Genomic DNA, 18,370 nt, shown 5'->3' on the forward strand with positions numbered 1-18,370 from the left:
GTTTACACCTGTGCTTGAGCACCTGAAATACCGTTATATTTTAGAATTATACAGTTCACACATTGGGTTTTTAGCAAAGACAGCCAACATATATATTACATTTTTCAGCTATTTTAGGGCAAAGAATAGTCAAGGAGCTTATAAATAAATCTATACAACAAGTCATCTATCTTACGCTCCCCACACCTCTAGGGGGTCCCAAAAGTGCGCTGTGCTGGGAGCTTCAGAAGCTACATGGACCATAGTGGCCTTAAACCGGCCGCAGAGATCCCCTCATGCAGCAAAGTCATGGACAAAATACACATTCTGTGTAAAAAAAAAAAAAAAAAAAAGCCTTAAAAGCTCTGGAAACACCTTGGGACGAAGTGTGCAACGAAGAGATCAGCAACTCATCATATGAGAATGTGTAATATTTTGTTTAAAATGGTGGTTAAAATCATTAAATCTGCTTTTTAAAATTCTAATAATTTTCAAGTAGAAACAATGAGAAACCGTGGAAAAAAAAAGATTTTTTTTCACGTCGCTTACAAATTATGGATAAATTCTGCTTTTGGTCCGGGATGAAAGAAAAAGTGACGTCCATGACCAGCTTTTTTTTTTTTTTCCTCTTGAAGGGGGGTGTCTTCCCGTCTGTGTTGATCTCCGGCTTGTCTCCCCTGTGAAGGACGCCTGTAAATTCATTCCCTCTTATTCTCTTACAGTCGCTCTTTCTCCGGCGTTTTGGCCGCAGCAGCCGCGCGCTCGGCCGCAGGCTGCGCAGCTCGCGGCGCCGCTAAACGCTTAATTTTCTCTCCCAAATATGGACGAGGAATGTCCAGGATGACGTCTCGTGTCCGGGGAATGCGGGGTTTGTAACCACATTTATTTAACTACGCCTTCTCCAGTCTGAGGTCCTGGTAGGCATTACACAGGAAGAGAGCCGTGTAGGAAAAAGAAACGGGGCGCCCTCCTCCTCCTCTTCCTCCTCCTCCTCCTCCTCCTCTCTTGGCGGATAACGGTGTCCAAGAAGTTACTCGGGACCGACGGAGACAATACTCTCCTCTTGCGGGCTTTGGTACGCGTCCATCACCACTTATTAATGCTGTCCGCGTCCGCGTTGACTCGCACAAACAGGGAAACACTCGGCTGAAATCAGATCATGGACGATTTGGGTAAGTGCTGTCGAGCGTTGTAACTACATGGAGAGATATCTTGAGGGGATCTTTGGGGAAGGGGTGGTGTGCCCAAACAGAGGAAATAAGATCTGTTCCTTCTGGCAGTCACAGAGGAGTAGAATTTGCCTCCTTTGTCCACAAGAGGCTGTAATGTAAAGGGGGTTTTATTGGCTTCCACTGCATTCGAACATAAGGCAGAGAAAAGCAAGAACTTTCATTGTATGAGGGATTTTTCTCATGATATCTTATGATGGCTCGTCATCCTGATCACAGAGCGCTTCCATCCTCTGAGATTCTAATTTCTTGCCGAATTGTGTTTAAATTTCCATGCAAACAAATGCACTCACACTCTCACAGGTAACACAAGAAGTGCTCCCTGCCCACCTCGCCTCGCCGCTGTTGAGTGGCTTGTGCATGCCCTGCAAATTCAATATATGGGTTGTAAATTAGATTTCGAGGGATCCACTGTGGGCTCTCCTCATCCATTAATACTAACAAGTCGGGGATGGAGGGAAGCCACATAATGCGCAAGAGAGTGTTTTCCATTTTGAAGACATCCAAGGAGAGAACATGCCTTTTCTGCTCATAAAGATGCTGAAGGAAGATTTGCTCTTTCTCAGAACAACATTATGAGAAGCTGACGCTCTCTGTTTGGGAATGACTGTGTTGGAAAGGCCCTGAAATAGCCCAGGGCCACACTGCTGTTTCAAGAAGCCACAGAGTTCAATGAAAATAGACAGGCCTTTTTGCCTCGGCTGCCTTTTTTTTTTCTTGAAGTCCACTTCAGAATTGGGGGATTTATGCTTTTCAAGCAATATGGGAAGGAATGGCTAGATGTTGCCAAGCACATCTGGGCACATCTGGATTGGATTGCACGCAGCGAGACCAAGTTACTGGGTGACTGGGTGAGTGTTTAAGTCGGGCAGTAGACATGTTCGGGACGCTCGGTCCGTGCTGTTGTCCAACGATGTTGTAAGTTTATGTACTGGATCTGGTGAGGCTTTTCGGTGAGAGAGACCACTTGTTAGAGAGTCCTTTGGCCAAGACAAACAAGTCGACAGGCAGCTCTAAATATGGTCATAGTTCCCATTGAGAGAAGTTCAGCTCCTTATATGAGCAGTTTAGTCCGTTAGAGCATGTGTGTGTGTGTGTGTGTAAGAGACAGGGACTCACATTAGGGAGGAGGAGGGCAAGTAGTATATGCACAAGACTCTCACCACATGGTCGTACCAGAAGTGTGAATCATCTGGGACAGAAGTGACCGCGGCGATGATCTAAGGCAGGGTAAATGAGTTAAGGTTTATCATGTCAGAAAAGGTCCAGTCCGAACATCCTACAGAGGCCACCTGAATGCGGGAATCAAGAGTCAGATCATTCTTGACCTTGGAAACAGCAGATTGGAAAATTCACCACTGTTTAGCAGCTGCATTACGTAGAATAAATATAACTAAATGGACCTTATGGTGTTCAAAAGTCCTGAATCCAAAACCAAGAATGGACTCAGCGTGTGAGCCAACATGGACAAGGGTTCCTTAAAAGAGCTCAGGAAAAATAGGAAATTTGAGGCTTTCCCCACACTGCTTGATGTTACCAAAACTCCACCAACCAAAGGAGAGTTACCTGGTTTATCTGGAGGGAAGAGGTCTGCAGCACATGGCTACAATTAAAGCTTCTTAACAAGGGACAGCACCTTATTAAAAAGCTCTAAGTATAATGCTCCACACCTCACCAGATCCTGTCCTGCATGTTGAGGGATTGCTTAGAGCTCTGATTTTAACCTGGTTTCATATGATTCTTAGGATCTACAGTAACTTGTGTCCCAGAGGGTGCTTGTGTATGTTAATAACAGATAAACCGTTGTACAGGACGCACCTCCCACTAACCCGAGTCTGTCCTAATGCTACGAGATGCAGTTGGGAGTGAGTGAGAATATTAATTGAGTGTGTTGCCGAGACCAAAAGAGATCACAAAACCTAAACATTCAACTGAAATGTAATGGCTGTCTCTGTAATTGTATGTCTTAAAATAGGAATCTTTCCCATCTCTATCATCCGTCTCATGATGTGAACCCAGTGTGGGAAAATGACCCTGATGATGTCATAGTGATGTCATCACTGTTAGCTCATCTTGGTCTTAGAGACTAAAGTCTTTTTACTGTGTATTGAGATTGTGTGATGTAGGCTGTGCTGGGAAAAAGCTGCTAAATATGCTTAGTATGGCACCAAGGTGAAGTCATTGTTAGACAGCTCTGAGTTTGTAATCAGTCATGTTCAGCTTTGGCCTTCAGTCGCACTTAGTCAGGCTCGCCAGCTTTAAATGATGTCATGCAGCAAGTTTAGTTTCTGGACAGCTTCCGCTTCAGCATGGAGCGAGTGAGTGTGTGAGGGACGGGGGTGGAGTGGATTTAGATATCAGTTGCCAGACACTCTTCCTCCTCTGCTTCCTTTCCACGCCGGCATGTCTTGGATGCGAATGCAGAAATGTTTGTGTGCTCTAATAACTCCACTGTGTTGATGGATTATCTCTGGGTTGTGCCATTGCTGACTGTCCTGCCTTCTGACTGATTAGTGTCGGAGGACGCTCGTTGTCCTCCGTCTCATGTCTGACGTGCTGTATTGGTCACACAGGCTCTCTGTCTCTCCTTAGGAGTGCCTGAGCCACCTAACTACCCTCTCAGTCCTCGTATTGTTGTGTTTGGTACGTAACTGTCTGTGCATGACTTTCATTCTGTCCGCTGCTGCATCATGTGCTTGTTTAACCTTGCTTTAATTTCATCTTCTGTCCTGTGTGTTTTCTTTCCCATCTGCATTGCATGGTTCTTAAATCAATTTCCTAACTCATGTCTCTCTCTGTGTCCTTTTGGTGCTTCATAAACAAACAGATAACATCATCATCAGAGACATTCATAAAGACGTAGAGATGCATTATGGGGCAGTTACCTGCCTCTAATTAATAATTCATTCTTATCAGAAAGCCAAATTAATGGTAGATCTAACCAAACCTCCGTCACAGTCATGCTCTTAGTTACGTCATTTCTGTCTCTCTTATAGTTTTCTTTGTTCCGCCTCTCCCCTTCAGATGCCCTCCTCGCTGATCTAGAGAACACCGGCTCTCCTCTCGCTCGGTGTCCTGTCCTGCTCACCTCTGACCCTCCGCAAAACGCTGACACCACCGAGGACTCCACTCCCACCCGGCCACCGCCACCCGCCTACACCCCGCAGCAGGTAGACCATCAGATTTGGATCATTATAGTCTTATCTAAACGGCCTAAACTTTGCTGGGAAATATTCCCTGTGTCTTCTTCTGTAATATCTTCAGTGAAAATCTTGATTGATTGTGCGTCTGCTTTGTCTCTCAGACGGTTTCTGCCGCCATGAAATCCAACCAGAACTCCAGCCCAGACAAATTATACAGGTAACTCCTCCCCTGAACTGCCACACATGACTCCAATTTGCTCAGAATATGAGTGAAGTGAAATTAAAAGGCCACACAGTCTGTTATATTATCATGCTGAACATCTAGAAAGGAAATATTCTACTTTTTACTCTACATTTATGTGATAATTGTAGTTATAATTTACTCTGCAGATTCAGATTAGTCATATAAAATCTAATCAGCACATTGATTATGGTGCAATATCATAGATTATAGATTAAGGTAAAACTCTGTTGATCCCTGGTGGAAATTCACAAGCCACTCAGCACCTGAAGTACATGAAGTAGTTAAAATTAGCTCCAGCTTTACCAGCGTCAGCATTAAAGTGATGTAAATATGAATGCATCAGTACTTTTAAAAGTAACATCTTGAATGCAGAGCTATTTTTTCACTGGGCTACTGTTACTTAAATATCTTCTTCCACATCTGGTGAATATAAGTTGGTTCTTCAGATTTGGCATCAGAGGGAAAGCCTCTCATTGTGTTTGCATGGAGAAATATCAGCTCAGACCTTGGAAGGAACTACATTTCAGAGAAATGATAAATTATTGTTATGGACAAATGAGAGTATTCTGCTGCTACATGACTCATTTCTGAATGGAGGTTTCAGAGTCTCCTATGATCCATGACCAGGATGAAGCGACCACATCAGTGGCAGGATGTTACCTAACCCGTGTCTGGTATTCCTTACAGCACAGTGTGTAAACCACGCTCTCCCCGCGCAACAGACCCTCCTCCAGCCTTCTCCTCCTCCTCGCTGTTGGGAGGAGGTCTGAGTGAACTGGACCATCTGTTGCAGGAGCTAAACGCCACCCAGTTCAACATCACAGGTCAGTGTGCGTGTTTTTATATCCCCGTCTTTACCTCTGAGGTCAATCTTTTCTCATATATGATGTTGTTTTGCCATCAGATGAGATCCTGGCTCAGTTCCCTTCTTCTAAGAAAGATGAGAGGGACAAGATTAAGGATAAGGCCACAACCTCCTCTTCCAGGTACCCGTTTAGTCAGATCTAAATTATTGACATAGTTCGCTGCAATTCAGGTGGATGTTCCACACAACAATCTGCTTAATGTTTTAACTAAACTGATTTGCAGCCAGATATGAGTGAGGAAATGTGATTTTCAATGACAAATGGCTTGTTGAAATAGTACACTTACAGCCAGCAGCATACATTTTATGAACGATACCCAGAATTCACTGGCAAAGTCCCACTCTGTTTAATTTTGGCTAATATATTAAGGAGCTGCAGTGGTTTTATTGCTACCATCTTTCTCTGTAGGCAAACACCTAAGTGTGGCCAAAAGGTTGGTGATAAAATCATTGGGGCTTAGTGCGTAGTCAGCTTTCCTTCTGCATTTTAAGTAAGATCAGTGTGTTTTGTGGTTTTATTAAAACAGTTGTCTTTTGTGTTCTAGCTCCGCAAAGCCTTCAGCAACATCCGCCACACTGGAATTGGACAAACTGATGGCTTCTCTGTCGGACTTCAGAGTCCAGAGCACAGTAAGAGTCCACACAACAGCAAAAAAATGTCCCAGAGAGGCTAAACCTTTCAGTCTTTCAGTGTAAATCTCTAGCTGTTCCAGGCTTTCACACATCTTACACTGCTTCATTCAGGGAGACGTTCACTTGACCTCATGTGATGACTTCACTGTTACTGCGTGGTCCCGCCGCAGCACATGGCCCCTGGTGTAAATCAGTCACCAGATTGGGCCTGAGGATGGAAATTAGTCTTGGTGGAGATATTTTCCAGCTTCAAAAAAAGCTTCAGATAGTTGGAAGTCAGACTTATAGATCCACGTTTGGTGTGGTATATAATCCAGTCATTCTGCTTTGCAGGCAGTCAGTGACTAGCACATGAGCAATGTTCTGCTCTGTCGTTTTGGGTTTGTTTGGCTCCAGTCTGTAGTCCAGCTGTGGCTAATAAACATGCGCGAGCATGAGGTTACGCGCACAGAACGAATACCCCTTACTCTGTTAGTGCTAAAATTGGATGTTCAGTACATTTGAAGTTGTTGACCCGCACCTGATTTTTCACCTTTGGTTTGGTCCAGACTGAAATATTTCAGTGACTGTAAGATGGATTGTCATGATATTTTTTACATGCATGATCCACAGAAGACTTCATTTAAGACCAAATACCAGCAAAACTAATGACATTTCCCTCAGATACACTATATGTTTTTATTTATTGTGCTAAATGTGCTGCATTCTAACAAACTATGATGGTGCACTGCATAAACAATATAGCTGCTAAACAACAAAGCATTGTCGTTGAGTCAAACATGCCTACTTTCAGTGATTTCCCTCATTTACCAGAAATACTTCAGACAACTTCCAGAGAACAGGCATGAATGGGCTCATAGAGAACCAGCCTGCTAGTTCCTAAATTTTGTGGTTTCCTTCACAAAATGCTGCCGTACTGTAGTTGCATTATGTTGTACAATCCCTTCAATGCAGGTTACTGTTAGCACATGATTTGGTGTTTCTGCCACTTCCACAGTGGGGTTTTGTCTCATTTACGATAGCTGAACAGTGGCCTGAAATGTTACGTTTAAATAAGCCTCTTCCGCTGGAGTCACCGTCTTTTACAGCAGTTAATTTCAGACCAGCTGTGGATTGATGATAAACTCTTGGAGAATTGAAGTCCCAAAGACAGACGTGACATCCATCATTTTTATTTGCCTTCTCCCAGCCAGCTGCGCCTGTCAGTCCAGTGGTGACGGCACCGCAGCAGCCCGCCGCCCCCCCACAGCCCTCATCCGGCGGCTCGCTGGACAGCATGCTGGGGCTGCTTCAGTCAGACCTGAGTCGACAAGGAGTTCAAACATCCTCCAAGGGCAACTGTTCAGCTTGTCAAAAGCCAGTGGTAGGACAGGTGAGTCATCAAAATCAGTCTATTTAGAATTTCAAAATGTATATTGATCTTGTGACAACCTGTTTTTATTATATTTGATACATACAACCTGCAGCACATGTTCCAAAAACTGCGTCCATTTTAATAATTTCCCGAGAGCAAGTGTAACATCACTCACAAAGAAGGTATTTAAAGGATATTGTTCATTAATCTCCTCGTGACTGGTTGCTCTCGCTCAGGTGGTAACAGCCCTGGGAAAGGTGTGGCACCCAGAGCACTTTGTGTGCACCGAGTGTGAGACGGAGTTAGGCAGTCGCAACTTCTTTGAGAAGGACGGACGGCCGTACTGCGAGTCGGACTACTTCACCCTCTTCTCCCCTCACTGTGCACAGTGCAACAAGCCCATCCTAAATGTGAGGGACTTGCACGTCGTGTTACGCAGAGCCTATTTTGACACGAGCAATGAATGCCCCAACCCCCCTGAAGCCATTTTAACAGTGCATTCCTCTTGTTGTTTAGAAAATGGTCACCGCTCTGGATAAGAACTGGCACCCAGAGTGTTTCTGCTGTGTGAAGTGCAGCCGGGCGTTTGGAGAGGAAGGTAATGGGCGGCACGTCCTGTCTGGGTGCGACACACAGCTGTTAACAGTGAACTTCAGCAGCTTACACACGGCAATAAAAACATGCATATTCAGTTAATGATTCATTTAATCATTGAGGAAAACACCACATGATATTTGTCGACTGTTTATTTTAGTATTGATATCTTTAGGAGGTAGAAATCTGCAGGCGTTTCCACACACTGTTTGACTTGGGGGCTCCTGTGACCTTGCTTTAAAAGCTGCTAATCCCCCCAAAAACATTTAATTTGTATGGTTTCCAGAGCAGACTTAATGCTCTGTTCTAAAGGCAGTTCCACCCTGCCAAGAATCCAAGAAAGACTTGGCCAAATTTCAAGCAGAACAGGCTTTAAATCAGTAAAACATTAACAATTACAAACATATTGTAGTTTTATGTTCCACAGAGCAGAGTCACATGGAAAAGGTTCAGACAGTGTGTTTTTCCAGCCTCATCCAGTTCATTTAACAAAGAAACTCTTGAACAGTGTAAAGCTGTGTCTGTATCTCCTGCAGGTTTCCATGACCGTGAGGGCCAGCAGTACTGCCAGCAGTGCTTCTTGACTCTGTTTGCTTCCCGCTGTCAAGGCTGCAGCCAGCCCATTCTGGAAAACTACATCTCAGCTCTCAACTCTCTCTGGCACCCACAATGCTTCGTATGCAGGGTGAGTGTTTCTCTGCACTGATGATGTCTGCTGTGAACAGTTGCACGGTGTGTGTTATGGTTGCGGAACTTAAAGGTATTTCCTTCTTTACTGAACATGTTGAAACCTGTGTTGTTTACATCTACAACCTCGATTCCCAAAAAGTTGGGAAGCTGTGTAAAACATAACTGAATGTGGTAACTAATCCTTTTTGACATATACTCAATTGAAAACGGCACAAAGACAGTATATTTAATATTTCACCTCATCAGCTTCATTGATTTTTGTAAATATCTGCTTATTCTGAATTTGATTAAGCAACACGTTTCAAACAGGAGCAACAGCAGACTGGGAAAGTTGTGAAATGCTCCAAAAACACCTCTTTGTGAGGTCATGCGATATGCACAAGGTCAGGGCCACAGATACGGCCGAGGTCAATGTAGTGAAGTCTTCTGTAATATTTCAAGACATTTGGAAGATTTATGATAACATGAAGGAGTTTATGATTACACATGCGCTGCACATGTTGGGGTTTTTGCAACATCATGGAGTTACTATGTTGGGATGTGATTCACATTTTTTAGTCTTGTCAGTTTAGTCTATTCCACCACAGTTAACATGCTGGGAACCAGACTGTAATGAAGGGAAATTAAATCCATGAGATATATTGGATTTCTTTTTAATACTCAGAAAATTAAACAGAGTTTGGTTGGTGGCCTGTTTTTTAAGGTGGGTGGGCTTCTGATGTGGCAGTTTGGGGTCTTGGGGACATTTCCGAGATCAAAGAACTGTTTCATTTGATCCCTTGAGCAAAGCATTGAAGCTGCAGTGAAGCTGCTCAGCGACCGACAGATCAGACTGTGGTTGTGTTGTGTGCATGTGCGTCTCTGTGCGAGTGTCAGCAGGGCGTTCCTCAAAAGAAGCCGTGCTCTCTGTGAAACTGCCATCTGAAAGAGGTTTTTTTTAAAAAAAAAAGGAAAAAAAAGTCAAAAAACTAAAAATAAGTTGGAATTATGTCATGAGAAAGTTGCTATTTCACATGACAACTTTCTAATTACGGTTGCATGAGTCAGGGTGACTGAACCTCGCTGCCTCTCTTCTTCAGGAGTGCTACAGCCCCTTCGTCAACGGCAGCTTCTTCGAACACGAGGGGAACCCCCTCTGCGAGGCCCACTACCACCAGTCCCGTGGTAGCATGTGCCAGGCCTGCCAGCAGCCGATCCTGGGCCGCTGCGTCACCGCCATGGGGGCCAAATTCCACCCCCACCACCTCGTTTGTCACTTCTGCCTGAAGCCCCTGAGCAAAGGCTGCTTCAAGGAGCAGGAGAACAAGCCCTACTGCCACCCGTGCTTCATCAAACTCTTCGGCTGAGGACTTCGCCTCCCTCTCCTCTGGGTCACCAAGTGAAGAAGCTGTATGACTGAGTTCTCAATGTGTTTGTTTTTGTTTTTTTTACTGCGGGATTGAGGGCGGAGCTGGTCTCTTTCTTGGTTTTAAGAATATAAGAGTTGTTAGAGGGAGGGGAATGGAAAGTGAACCATCCAACCCAATTCATTTCTGTTTATTTCACAGAAACGTGGACTGCATTTAGACTGGCAGTGTGAAACAGAACTCTAGCTTTGGTTAGACACGAACAAAACGATGCCAAATGATTTTCTCATGTATGTAAATCTCTTACATACTATATTGATTCAAATTGAATATTGAAAATTGAATTCTTTTGCCAAAGGTAGAAAAGAAACGGTGTCTTGAGAGCAAATTTATTGTTTCAGTGAAGGACTTGTGCTGTCGTGCAAGGAAATCCCCTTTAATATATTTGCTTTATACTGCAAAGTGTGCCACTGCAATTTCATTTATATATTGTATGCTGACTGCTATATACTGTGCGTTTTTTGTGTTACGAACTAAGCTGTTGTATGTTTAATGTCAGATATTTTGCATTATTCTTTCACTGTTGCTCTATGCAATTTGCCAAAAAGAAGTCCAAAGAATAAAATAAAGGAGAACACAACCTGTTTTGCTGTATCATGGGTGAATGAATGAAAGAAACAGCTGTGAAGTTTACCACTACAGTCAAATTTGATGGAGTAAACCAAGCATCATGGAAGTAATTTTAAAGTCTACACATCCTCACTTTAAGTTCAAGCTGAAAAAATAACTCTTAACTTCTCATTCCTTTATTAACACAAACAATTTGGCCTTCAATTTGCGAGCCTGTCGCCACATTTTAGGCTTATTCAAAACTGTGCAGCTCGACTTTGAAATAGAACTAAGAGCAGAGAGCACATTAGTTTTATGCTTTGGATGGTATTTGATGCTCTCGTGGACTACAAGTGAAGTGTTTAACTTGGACCGCCAGGTGTCGCTGCTCGCTCGCTATCACCTTGGCGACCGCTTTGGGCTCGAGCTCGACTATTTTAAAATCAATTGCAGCCTTCCTAACGTGTTTTGGAAAAGACTTCCAAGAGCGAGCACAAACCCTAAACTTCAAAACCTAATGAAATATTCATCGACAACAGATGAGAGGAGACGACAGCGACGTGAAGCGTGTTGACGCGCGGTACACGCCTCCGCACCTCACAGGTGAGTTCATTTAAAAGTTAATGAGCCTCCCTCGCCGTATGAAAGCAGAAAGCAGGTGACCTTGTGAAGAAAGTTACAGTCACCCGTCGGCTCGAAGTGTAAAAAACAAAACAAAAACAAAACAACTTGCGAAACAGGCAACAGGATGAGTGATTCAGAACAAGTAAGTGAGCGTCATTTGGCTGCTTTTTAATGTGTGAATATTGTTGTGTTGAGCACGCGGGCGCATGCAGCCTGCCAACAAGCTCATCAGGTGTTCAGTGCACGTGGAAGAGTGAGATGCCAAGCGGTGACTTTACTACAATGGCTGTGAAACTCTTAAATATTCATAAATCAGTACAATACATTGAATTTTTTCGACAGAGGTTCCCGTTTCCTGTCTTGTCTCTGAAGCTTGTCTGCTGGCTTCTTTGCATTCATGCGTTTTGTCTCCTTGTTTTCCATCCAGCAGGAGGCTGACAAGCCTCAGTGGCCTGAGAATGGAGATGAGTGGAGTGATGGAGAGGACGGCACGAAAATGGACTGTGGGCTCCTGCAGGCCATGGCAGAGGAGGATGAGGAGATCAACGTCTACAATGAGGAGACGTTTGGAATGGGTACTCCTCAGTTTTTTCCATGACGTCCCCACAGTCTCTCACATACATGTATAATCTGTTTGTCCTCAGATGGGGCAGCAGGCCTGTCAGCTTCTGCAGCGGGTGCCAAACTGAGTTTCTACACTGAAAATGAAACAAAGTTGAGAGCTTAAAACTTTAAAGGTCTGACACTTTAGGAAATACTCTTATTTCCTTTCTTGCATGCTGAATATGAAGCTGGGGCCTGCAGCCGGTCACCCACTGACACGATGACACAGCCCGTCCCACAGCTTAGCGTGTTGAACAAGCCACCAAACATTCACAACGGAAAAGCACACTGATAGTCAGCGTCCAGGCTTGGCAGCTAATCAGCTGCTCAGCTGCAGCCCGTTAAACAGCATGTGAGAAGACTTGCAAATGTCACCTGGGTCTGGTTAGACGCTGGGGTGGTCCTTGCTCTTATGACATGTAGACGACAGCACACGTTTGTTCATTATTTATGCCTAATAAAAGGGTGAAATTTATCCTCAGACCATATTTTGACATGTATCTGTATTGTAGATCTAGACGCACACGGGACCACAGAGGACCCCAGTAGCAGTCTCCATGAGTTTGGAGAGCTGCCGCCACCTCCACCACCTCCACCTCCACCTCCACCACCACCACCACAGTTATACACCAAACCACCATCCCGCCACAGCTCTCCCTCCCCTCCCAGACAGAGGCCACAGTATTTGCCCCGGGCTCCCCCAGGGCAGCGTGGCAGAGGTCGGGGACAGAGAAGAGGGCTGGGCAGGGGGCAGATGTTTGAAGACCCAGCTGTGATGAGGATAGTGCAGGGGCAACCGAGCCTCAAGGTGATGCAGATTTATTGACTGTCTGGGGTTTGACATCTTACCTCATAGCAGCTTGTCTTCACTTTGATCTGGTTTTGCCTCTTCAGGGTCTTGACAGCGCCATAGTGGACTGTGGGAACACCATGCACTGGAATACCTTTGAGGACGATGTGAGTACCAACTTTTAAAAACGCATTTTCTGTCACACTTTTTTTTGTTCGTCCCGCTAATATTAACTTTTTCCCTTCAGTATTTGTCACCATCTTCCAGAAAGACGAGAAGAATCTCCGGATCAATATTTCAGGTTAAGATCACTAAAGAACACATATTATAATCCATATAACAGTGGGCTACTTAAACAAATAGTTGTCTCATTTTATTCTGTTTCTTAGGACAGTGCTATAGTGTGTGTGATTGATGGTCGCAGAGGTCAGCACCTGACCTCCAACTTCCTGGATTTGCCATATCCTGTCTCTTCCTTCAGGGGCAGGAGAGGGGAACCCAGAGGACCCTACCCCAGAAGACACTTTGGCCAAAGAGGCCCCTCTCAGGTGGAGAATTCAATTTACCAGATAATAGTTTCTTTGAAAGGAACAGTTTGATACCACGCATATTTGCGGAACTTAATATGAAGCTAGAGACAGTAGTGGGTTTGTTACCTTTCGAGGCTGCTGGATTTTCAAGATCATGTGAGTTGAGAGTCCACCAAGAAGTAGTCTGGCACAGATGTCCCATCTACATTGAGGTTTTATGGGGATAAAACCCCAACTTCTATGAATGAGACTCGTCAATCAGTGAGCTTTAGAGGTGCTGCTTGGTGAATTCTGTTACTTGTAGACAGAGCATGGCTAGCTGTTTCCAGTCTTTATGCTAAGCTAACTGGCTGCCGTCTTCATATTCACTGTACAGACATGAAAGTTTGTCCATGTTCTTGTTGAATCTGACGTTGTCAGGTGTCGCGTTCCTCACTGAATCCTTCCTCTTGCAGATGTATGCGCCCATGGTACCAGGATCACCCATCCTTTTACGTCAACCGTTAACCCCTCGGCAACATTACAATCAGGTTTATTCCATACTGAATGAGACCCACTTTGCTACATTAAAGCCAACAGAAATGTATCCACAAAGACTTCAGTGAATCTACTTGTCTGTCATGACTCATGAGGGTATCTTGTCCTGAATCAGACAGGAGGTTTCAGGTTTCCTGGGAGCCGGCCTTGCCCGTCCACTCCTCAGTCCCTGACTCCTAAGATGATGCAACTTCGCTTCGGTGCCAACTCACCAAGACCGTCCCCCTTTTACAGCCCCTTGTCTAATTCAGTGCAACATTTCAGGTGTGTGACGATCTCGTGCCTCTCGCAGGAACATTTGATTCGTGGCAAGTAATTGTCAGCAAAGTTTGAGTACATTTATGACTTGGAGGTCTCGTTCATCCATCACGTCTATATAAAACTCTCATCAACTGGACATTCATAAATTTCATTCAATCCTCGACAGCGTGTCTATTTACAAGTTGGGGGAATGGATGAATCTCCCACCTGGACAGATAAGACACAGCTTTATGTCCCAAGAATGCATGAAGCACAGCTGAACTTAGATATTGACTGGGATAATATTACACAGTATTCAGATTGTTCATGTTGTGGATAAAGCCTAAACACAACCTACTGGGACATGAAAGGACATGACTGCAGATTGTAGGCTGTACACTCGATTTATTGATCCAGCTCTTACCACAGCATCTGATCTAAGACACAACAAAAACTGCATCTAAAAGTTCAAAATGAAGATGGAGGAACAAGGTGAATAAGGAACAAAACTACAATAAAAACCATAAATGCTAAAAAGTGAGACAATGATGTAAAGCTAGTGTCACATTCTGAAGATGTACAGTGTAGTAGTTTATCCTGATTATTGGGCCAGTTTTATGTAGTAAATCTACTTAAATCTGCTTTCTTGATTTTCTCCATCAAGTAGACATAATACTGTCACATGCAAGTGCAAGCGCCATGTTTTCAAATGTATGCATCAAGATTAAGGGGCATCTTTACTCTTTGGTTGCATGTAACCGAGCACCAACTTTCCATGGACATTGATGAGTGTTGGATGCATCCATGGTGCTTTTTGAACGTGAAGTGGTCTGACCCACAGGTACCCCGGTCCTGTCACCCAGCTGCACCCACAACATAAGCGACTACTTCATCAAAAACAACGTATATTCCAAAGGTTGGTGTTACGTCACTTCAAGACTTTGTGAAATGATTTTATGAAAAGGGAAAAGGCTTATTTATAGAAAAATGACCTGTTTGTAGAAAACCCGAGGGCTGGGATCCGTACTGCAATCTCATGACGGCCAAAGAGAAGGAGTGGATCACCAGGCTGCAGATGATTCAGCTGCAAAGTGAGCATCCGTACCTTGAGGACTACTATTACCAGGTAGGAAATCTGTCCGCTCATATCTTTGTGTCATTGTTTGCTTTTGAGGATGTTAGCAAAGAATGAGCATTTCATGACTTACATGTTTAACCTCTGTCATAGGAGTACTATCGGCGAATAGAAGCAAAGATGGCAGAGGAAGAGTTGGGTATCAGGGGCAAGAGGGAGCCACCCAAGCTCACCACACCTTTCATCACAAAAACAGACTCCTACACACCAGGTTTCTCTCCTCACCTTTTCTTGCTGCTCAACCACATTTTTAGTTCACATTTGATATTGCCCAGAAGGGTTCCAGTCATTGATCGCCCCCTGGTGGCTGGTTGCAGTATAGATCATTAACCCTGCCCCCTCCTGTTTGGCAGATGGGGCATGGGTTAAATAAAAATAAATAAAAGGTACAAATCAGATTTTTCCACAAAGATGGTTTCTTTAAATTTAAGTAGTTCTTATCACGCTGATGTATGGACAAGTGTAAATTTTTTTGATATGCTAACCCTTAGCCACAATAGTTAGGTGAGTGTATGGGGTGCGTGAGATGGCAGGGACTGTATTCAGGATATTTTGGCTTCATTTTTGTACAGTTGCAGGAAGTGGAGACACATTGCACATCTTTTTAAGTCACTGAACCAAACCTACGCCGCTGTGTAAAAGGTTAATTCAAGATATAATCTGCTAAAGCTTGCAGTGCTGCACACGTTTCTCTCCAGCAGTGAAAGTCTTTTGCTCTTCCAGTTGTGCACATTGAAGGCTCTTTGGGTCAAGTCGCCGTGTCCACATGTTACACTCCTCGCCGTGCCATCAGTGCAGTTCATGCAGTCCAAGCTCAAGGTCCACTCGAGGTGACTGTCTATGAGATAACATCTAGCATCTCAGTACTGTATTAATCTGCCTTCCATGATACTGAGACTTATTTCCACATTTCAGGAACAAAAAGACATCAGACAGCAGCGGTTAGAGGTCCTTAGTAAAATAGAAAAGGTACCTGCTGGTTATTTATTTGATAGAGAGAGATGCCTTTTTTCCCTTGTTCTCCGACACTGAGTCACACCTGTTCTGCCCTGCAGTTGTTCATAGTTCTGTTGGAGGTCGAGGAGATGGAGAGGATGAAAACCACAATCTTGTCTGAAGCAGAAGAAACAAGGTTGATGGAGAAAATGCAGAGGAAAGTGGAGCACATCTACTCCCAGCTGCAACATCATGACCCCCTGTGAGTCATCAACACCCTTACAAGAAGTGATGCATATTCTGAAAATGTTGCTTGTAGAATAAGTTCTTGTGTCTTGTATCAACACTTGTTAGTTTAACATTTTGATTGCTATGTTTGGATGTAGAGACTCAGGAGGAGAGTTTCTCCCCTTCCTGCTGGTCTCAAAAGGCAAAAGGCTAGTCGCCCGTCTGCTCCCGTTCCTCAAACATGATACTGCACTGAAAATCTTGAGCATTGTGACCTTGAATCTACCTTCACTGATGAGCAGAGATACTGAAGAGGTTGGGGAGTTTTTTTGTTTGTTTGTTTCCACGGAGCCTGAGCAAATTTCAGTTTTGTAACGACAAAAAGAAATGATTGAATGTCGTGTCATGTAAAGTTATTGTGATGAATCTGATCATTGTCCTCTTCCTCTTTTTAGGCTCTTCCTGTGCTCTACCCGCCTCTTCGAAATGTGATTGGAGGCCTGACTTTCAGTCAGCTCATCGGGGTCCTCAAAAGTCTGACATCCGAGTCTCTGGCGACACACGAGTGCCTCACGCTGGCATGTCAGAACAAGGTCTGTGCCCTCTGTTCGCGGCTTGCTTTTATTTTTGCGTCACTTGTCAGACTTCATGTCATCGATTCTCTTCCTCTCAGTTTGGACTGTCCTTACTGTATGCTCTCCTGTCCCATGGAGAGAAGCTGCTGTCTTCAGGTGTTCCTCTAGAGCCCAGCATCGGTGACTTTGAGACCTGGTGGGGATTTTAAGGCTAATATTCCACAATGGGAGATCATTTCAGCGTCATCATTAGTTGATATTAGTGTCTCTGCTGTCTTTCAGGACTGACACAATATTCCAGGTGGCGGGGCAGCTGTCCCAGTGTTCACTGGTGGAGCCGCTCCTCCTGCCCTCGAACCTGCTCACTCTCTTCTGCCGTTACCTGGACAAGCGCACTGTGCATCAGCTGAAAAGCAACATGGAGTAAGTACTTTTTTGTTTTTTAGCTGCCGTTTATGCAAGAGACAGATATTTCCACGCTGTATAAAAATATTGATTTGGTGGACGGAGACCCAAATATCATTCCCACATATTTTTATTTAGGTCTGCAACTGGATTCCTGGCTCTTCCATCGTAAGGTGGACTGAAGCTAATGAAATGTTCAGCTAATGACCGTGTTGTGGTGAGCACTAGAGTGAAAGGAGCAGAAGCACTGCCCTGACAAAAAGTCCTCAGTGTTTGTAACAGAAGCGATGTAATATACTGTGCCCTGCGTTGAAAATGTTTTCATTCTTATTTTCCTCATCCCTTCACATTTTTGCACACTTAAACTGTTTCCCTTTTTTTATTTCCTTTACCTGATCTTTTTACTTTTCTTCCTTTGGTCTCCAGTCGGTTACGTCAGTTATTCTGAAATCTTTACCTCATCACCATGTAATGAGATGCCATATACTGACTTGGTCACATTACATTAATTAACAGTTAATTGTTGGTTAATTGCCGGACAAGAAACTTCAGGTATCACTTAGTGAGATAAATGTGTTGGATCAGATATTGGAGACGGTGGTGGTGGTGGTGAAGATTGTATAGTAATTTATGATTGTACAGCTGAACCTATATGTTCATTATAATAATAATAACCATTAGATAAGTTGGTGAGGCATGGTCCATCAACATGAGACTTTTTTTTTGTATAAAGACATGCATTGTGTATACATGTGTAGTGATACTAAATATGATGTATTTGATGTAACTTTCCATCTTAGATGTTTCAGTTGTAAAGAGATTTTTATTTATTCATTTGGAAACAGGGATCATTTAACTTGCACCCATGTAGAGCACTTGCAACACAAATAAAAAAAAAAAATACTTAAAAATGCTCAGTAGTTTCATCAAGTCTGCAGAATTCATCTTGGCACCAGCTTTGCACAGTCAAAGTCGGCGACATCAGATTTTGCTCAAGTCTGGGTTGGGTGACGCAGCGGGTCTCTAAGGTCTTTAAGTCCTGGACGCCCACTGGACTCAGCCAGTAAACATACTTAACATT

At 43.9% G+C, this 18,370-nt stretch overlaps 2 protein-coding genes across 3 annotated transcripts; both read left to right on the forward strand.

Annotated features, from left to right (window-relative positions):
* Window positions 1-610: 610 nt before the first annotated feature.
* On the forward strand, window positions 611-10,721 carry LOC139349539 (transforming growth factor beta-1-induced transcript 1 protein-like). 2 transcript variants are annotated; one of them, XM_070990440.1, is made up of 12 exons: window positions 611-1,151; window positions 3,801-3,851; window positions 4,233-4,378; window positions 4,513-4,568; window positions 5,283-5,419; window positions 5,500-5,581; window positions 6,006-6,090; window positions 7,283-7,465; window positions 7,684-7,857; window positions 7,964-8,045; window positions 8,578-8,726; window positions 9,811-10,721. In XM_070990440.1, exons 1-12 carry the CDS (start codon window positions 1,139-1,141, stop codon window positions 10,075-10,077), a joined length of 1,425 nt encoding a protein of 474 aa, XP_070846541.1. In that variant the 5' UTR covers window positions 611-1,138; the 3' UTR covers window positions 10,078-10,721. The 2 variants fall into 2 exon arrangements, with proteins under 2 accessions (XP_070846541.1, XP_070846542.1); XM_070990441.1 differs by lacking the exon at window positions 3,801-3,851 and having other exon boundaries at window positions 1,025-1,151.
* A 419-nt stretch (window positions 10,722-11,140) lies between these two features.
* patl2 (PAT1 homolog 2) lies at window positions 11,141-18,174 on the forward strand. The gene is made up of 19 exons (XM_070991040.1): window positions 11,141-11,289; window positions 11,738-11,885; window positions 12,426-12,721; window positions 12,808-12,870; window positions 12,951-13,004; window positions 13,093-13,251; window positions 13,689-13,763; window positions 13,886-14,034; window positions 14,852-14,926; window positions 15,013-15,136; window positions 15,239-15,356; window positions 15,869-15,975; window positions 16,061-16,114; window positions 16,201-16,343; window positions 16,468-16,624; window positions 16,765-16,902; window positions 16,983-17,080; window positions 17,167-17,307; window positions 17,428-18,174. The coding sequence occupies exons 2-19, from the start codon at window positions 11,807-11,809 to the stop codon at window positions 17,459-17,461; spliced, it is 2,064 nt and encodes a 687-aa protein (XP_070847141.1). The 5' UTR covers window positions 11,141-11,289; window positions 11,738-11,806; the 3' UTR covers window positions 17,462-18,174.
* The last annotated feature ends 196 nt before the right edge of the window (window positions 18,175-18,370 follow it).

Source organism: Chaetodon trifascialis, chromosome 21, assembly GCF_039877785.1.
Source record: "Chaetodon trifascialis isolate fChaTrf1 chromosome 21, fChaTrf1.hap1, whole genome shotgun sequence".
Taxonomy (NCBI): Eukaryota; Metazoa; Chordata; class Actinopteri; order Chaetodontiformes; family Chaetodontidae; genus Chaetodon; species Chaetodon trifascialis.

Excerpts from the sequence above, each read along its gene's own strand:
- LOC139349539 (XM_070990440.1), top strand. Across the intron at positions 5,420-5,499 it reads CACCCAGTTCAACATCACAG|ATGAGATCCTGGCTCAGTTC; the intron begins GTCAGTGTGCGT and ends TTTTGCCATCAG. Across the intron at positions 7,466-7,683 it reads AAAAGCCAGTGGTAGGACAG|GTGGTAACAGCCCTGGGAAA; the intron begins GTGAGTCATCAA and ends GCTCTCGCTCAG.
- patl2 (XM_070991040.1), top strand. The coding sequence starts at position 11,807 with ATGGACTGTGGGCTCCTGCAGGCCATGGCAGAGGAGGATGAGGAGATC. Across the intron at positions 12,722-12,807 it reads AGGGGCAACCGAGCCTCAAG|GGTCTTGACAGCGCCATAGT; the intron begins GTGATGCAGATT and ends TTGCCTCTTCAG. Across the intron at positions 13,005-13,092 it reads TCTCCGGATCAATATTTCAG|GACAGTGCTATAGTGTGTGT; the intron begins GTTAAGATCACT and ends TCTGTTTCTTAG.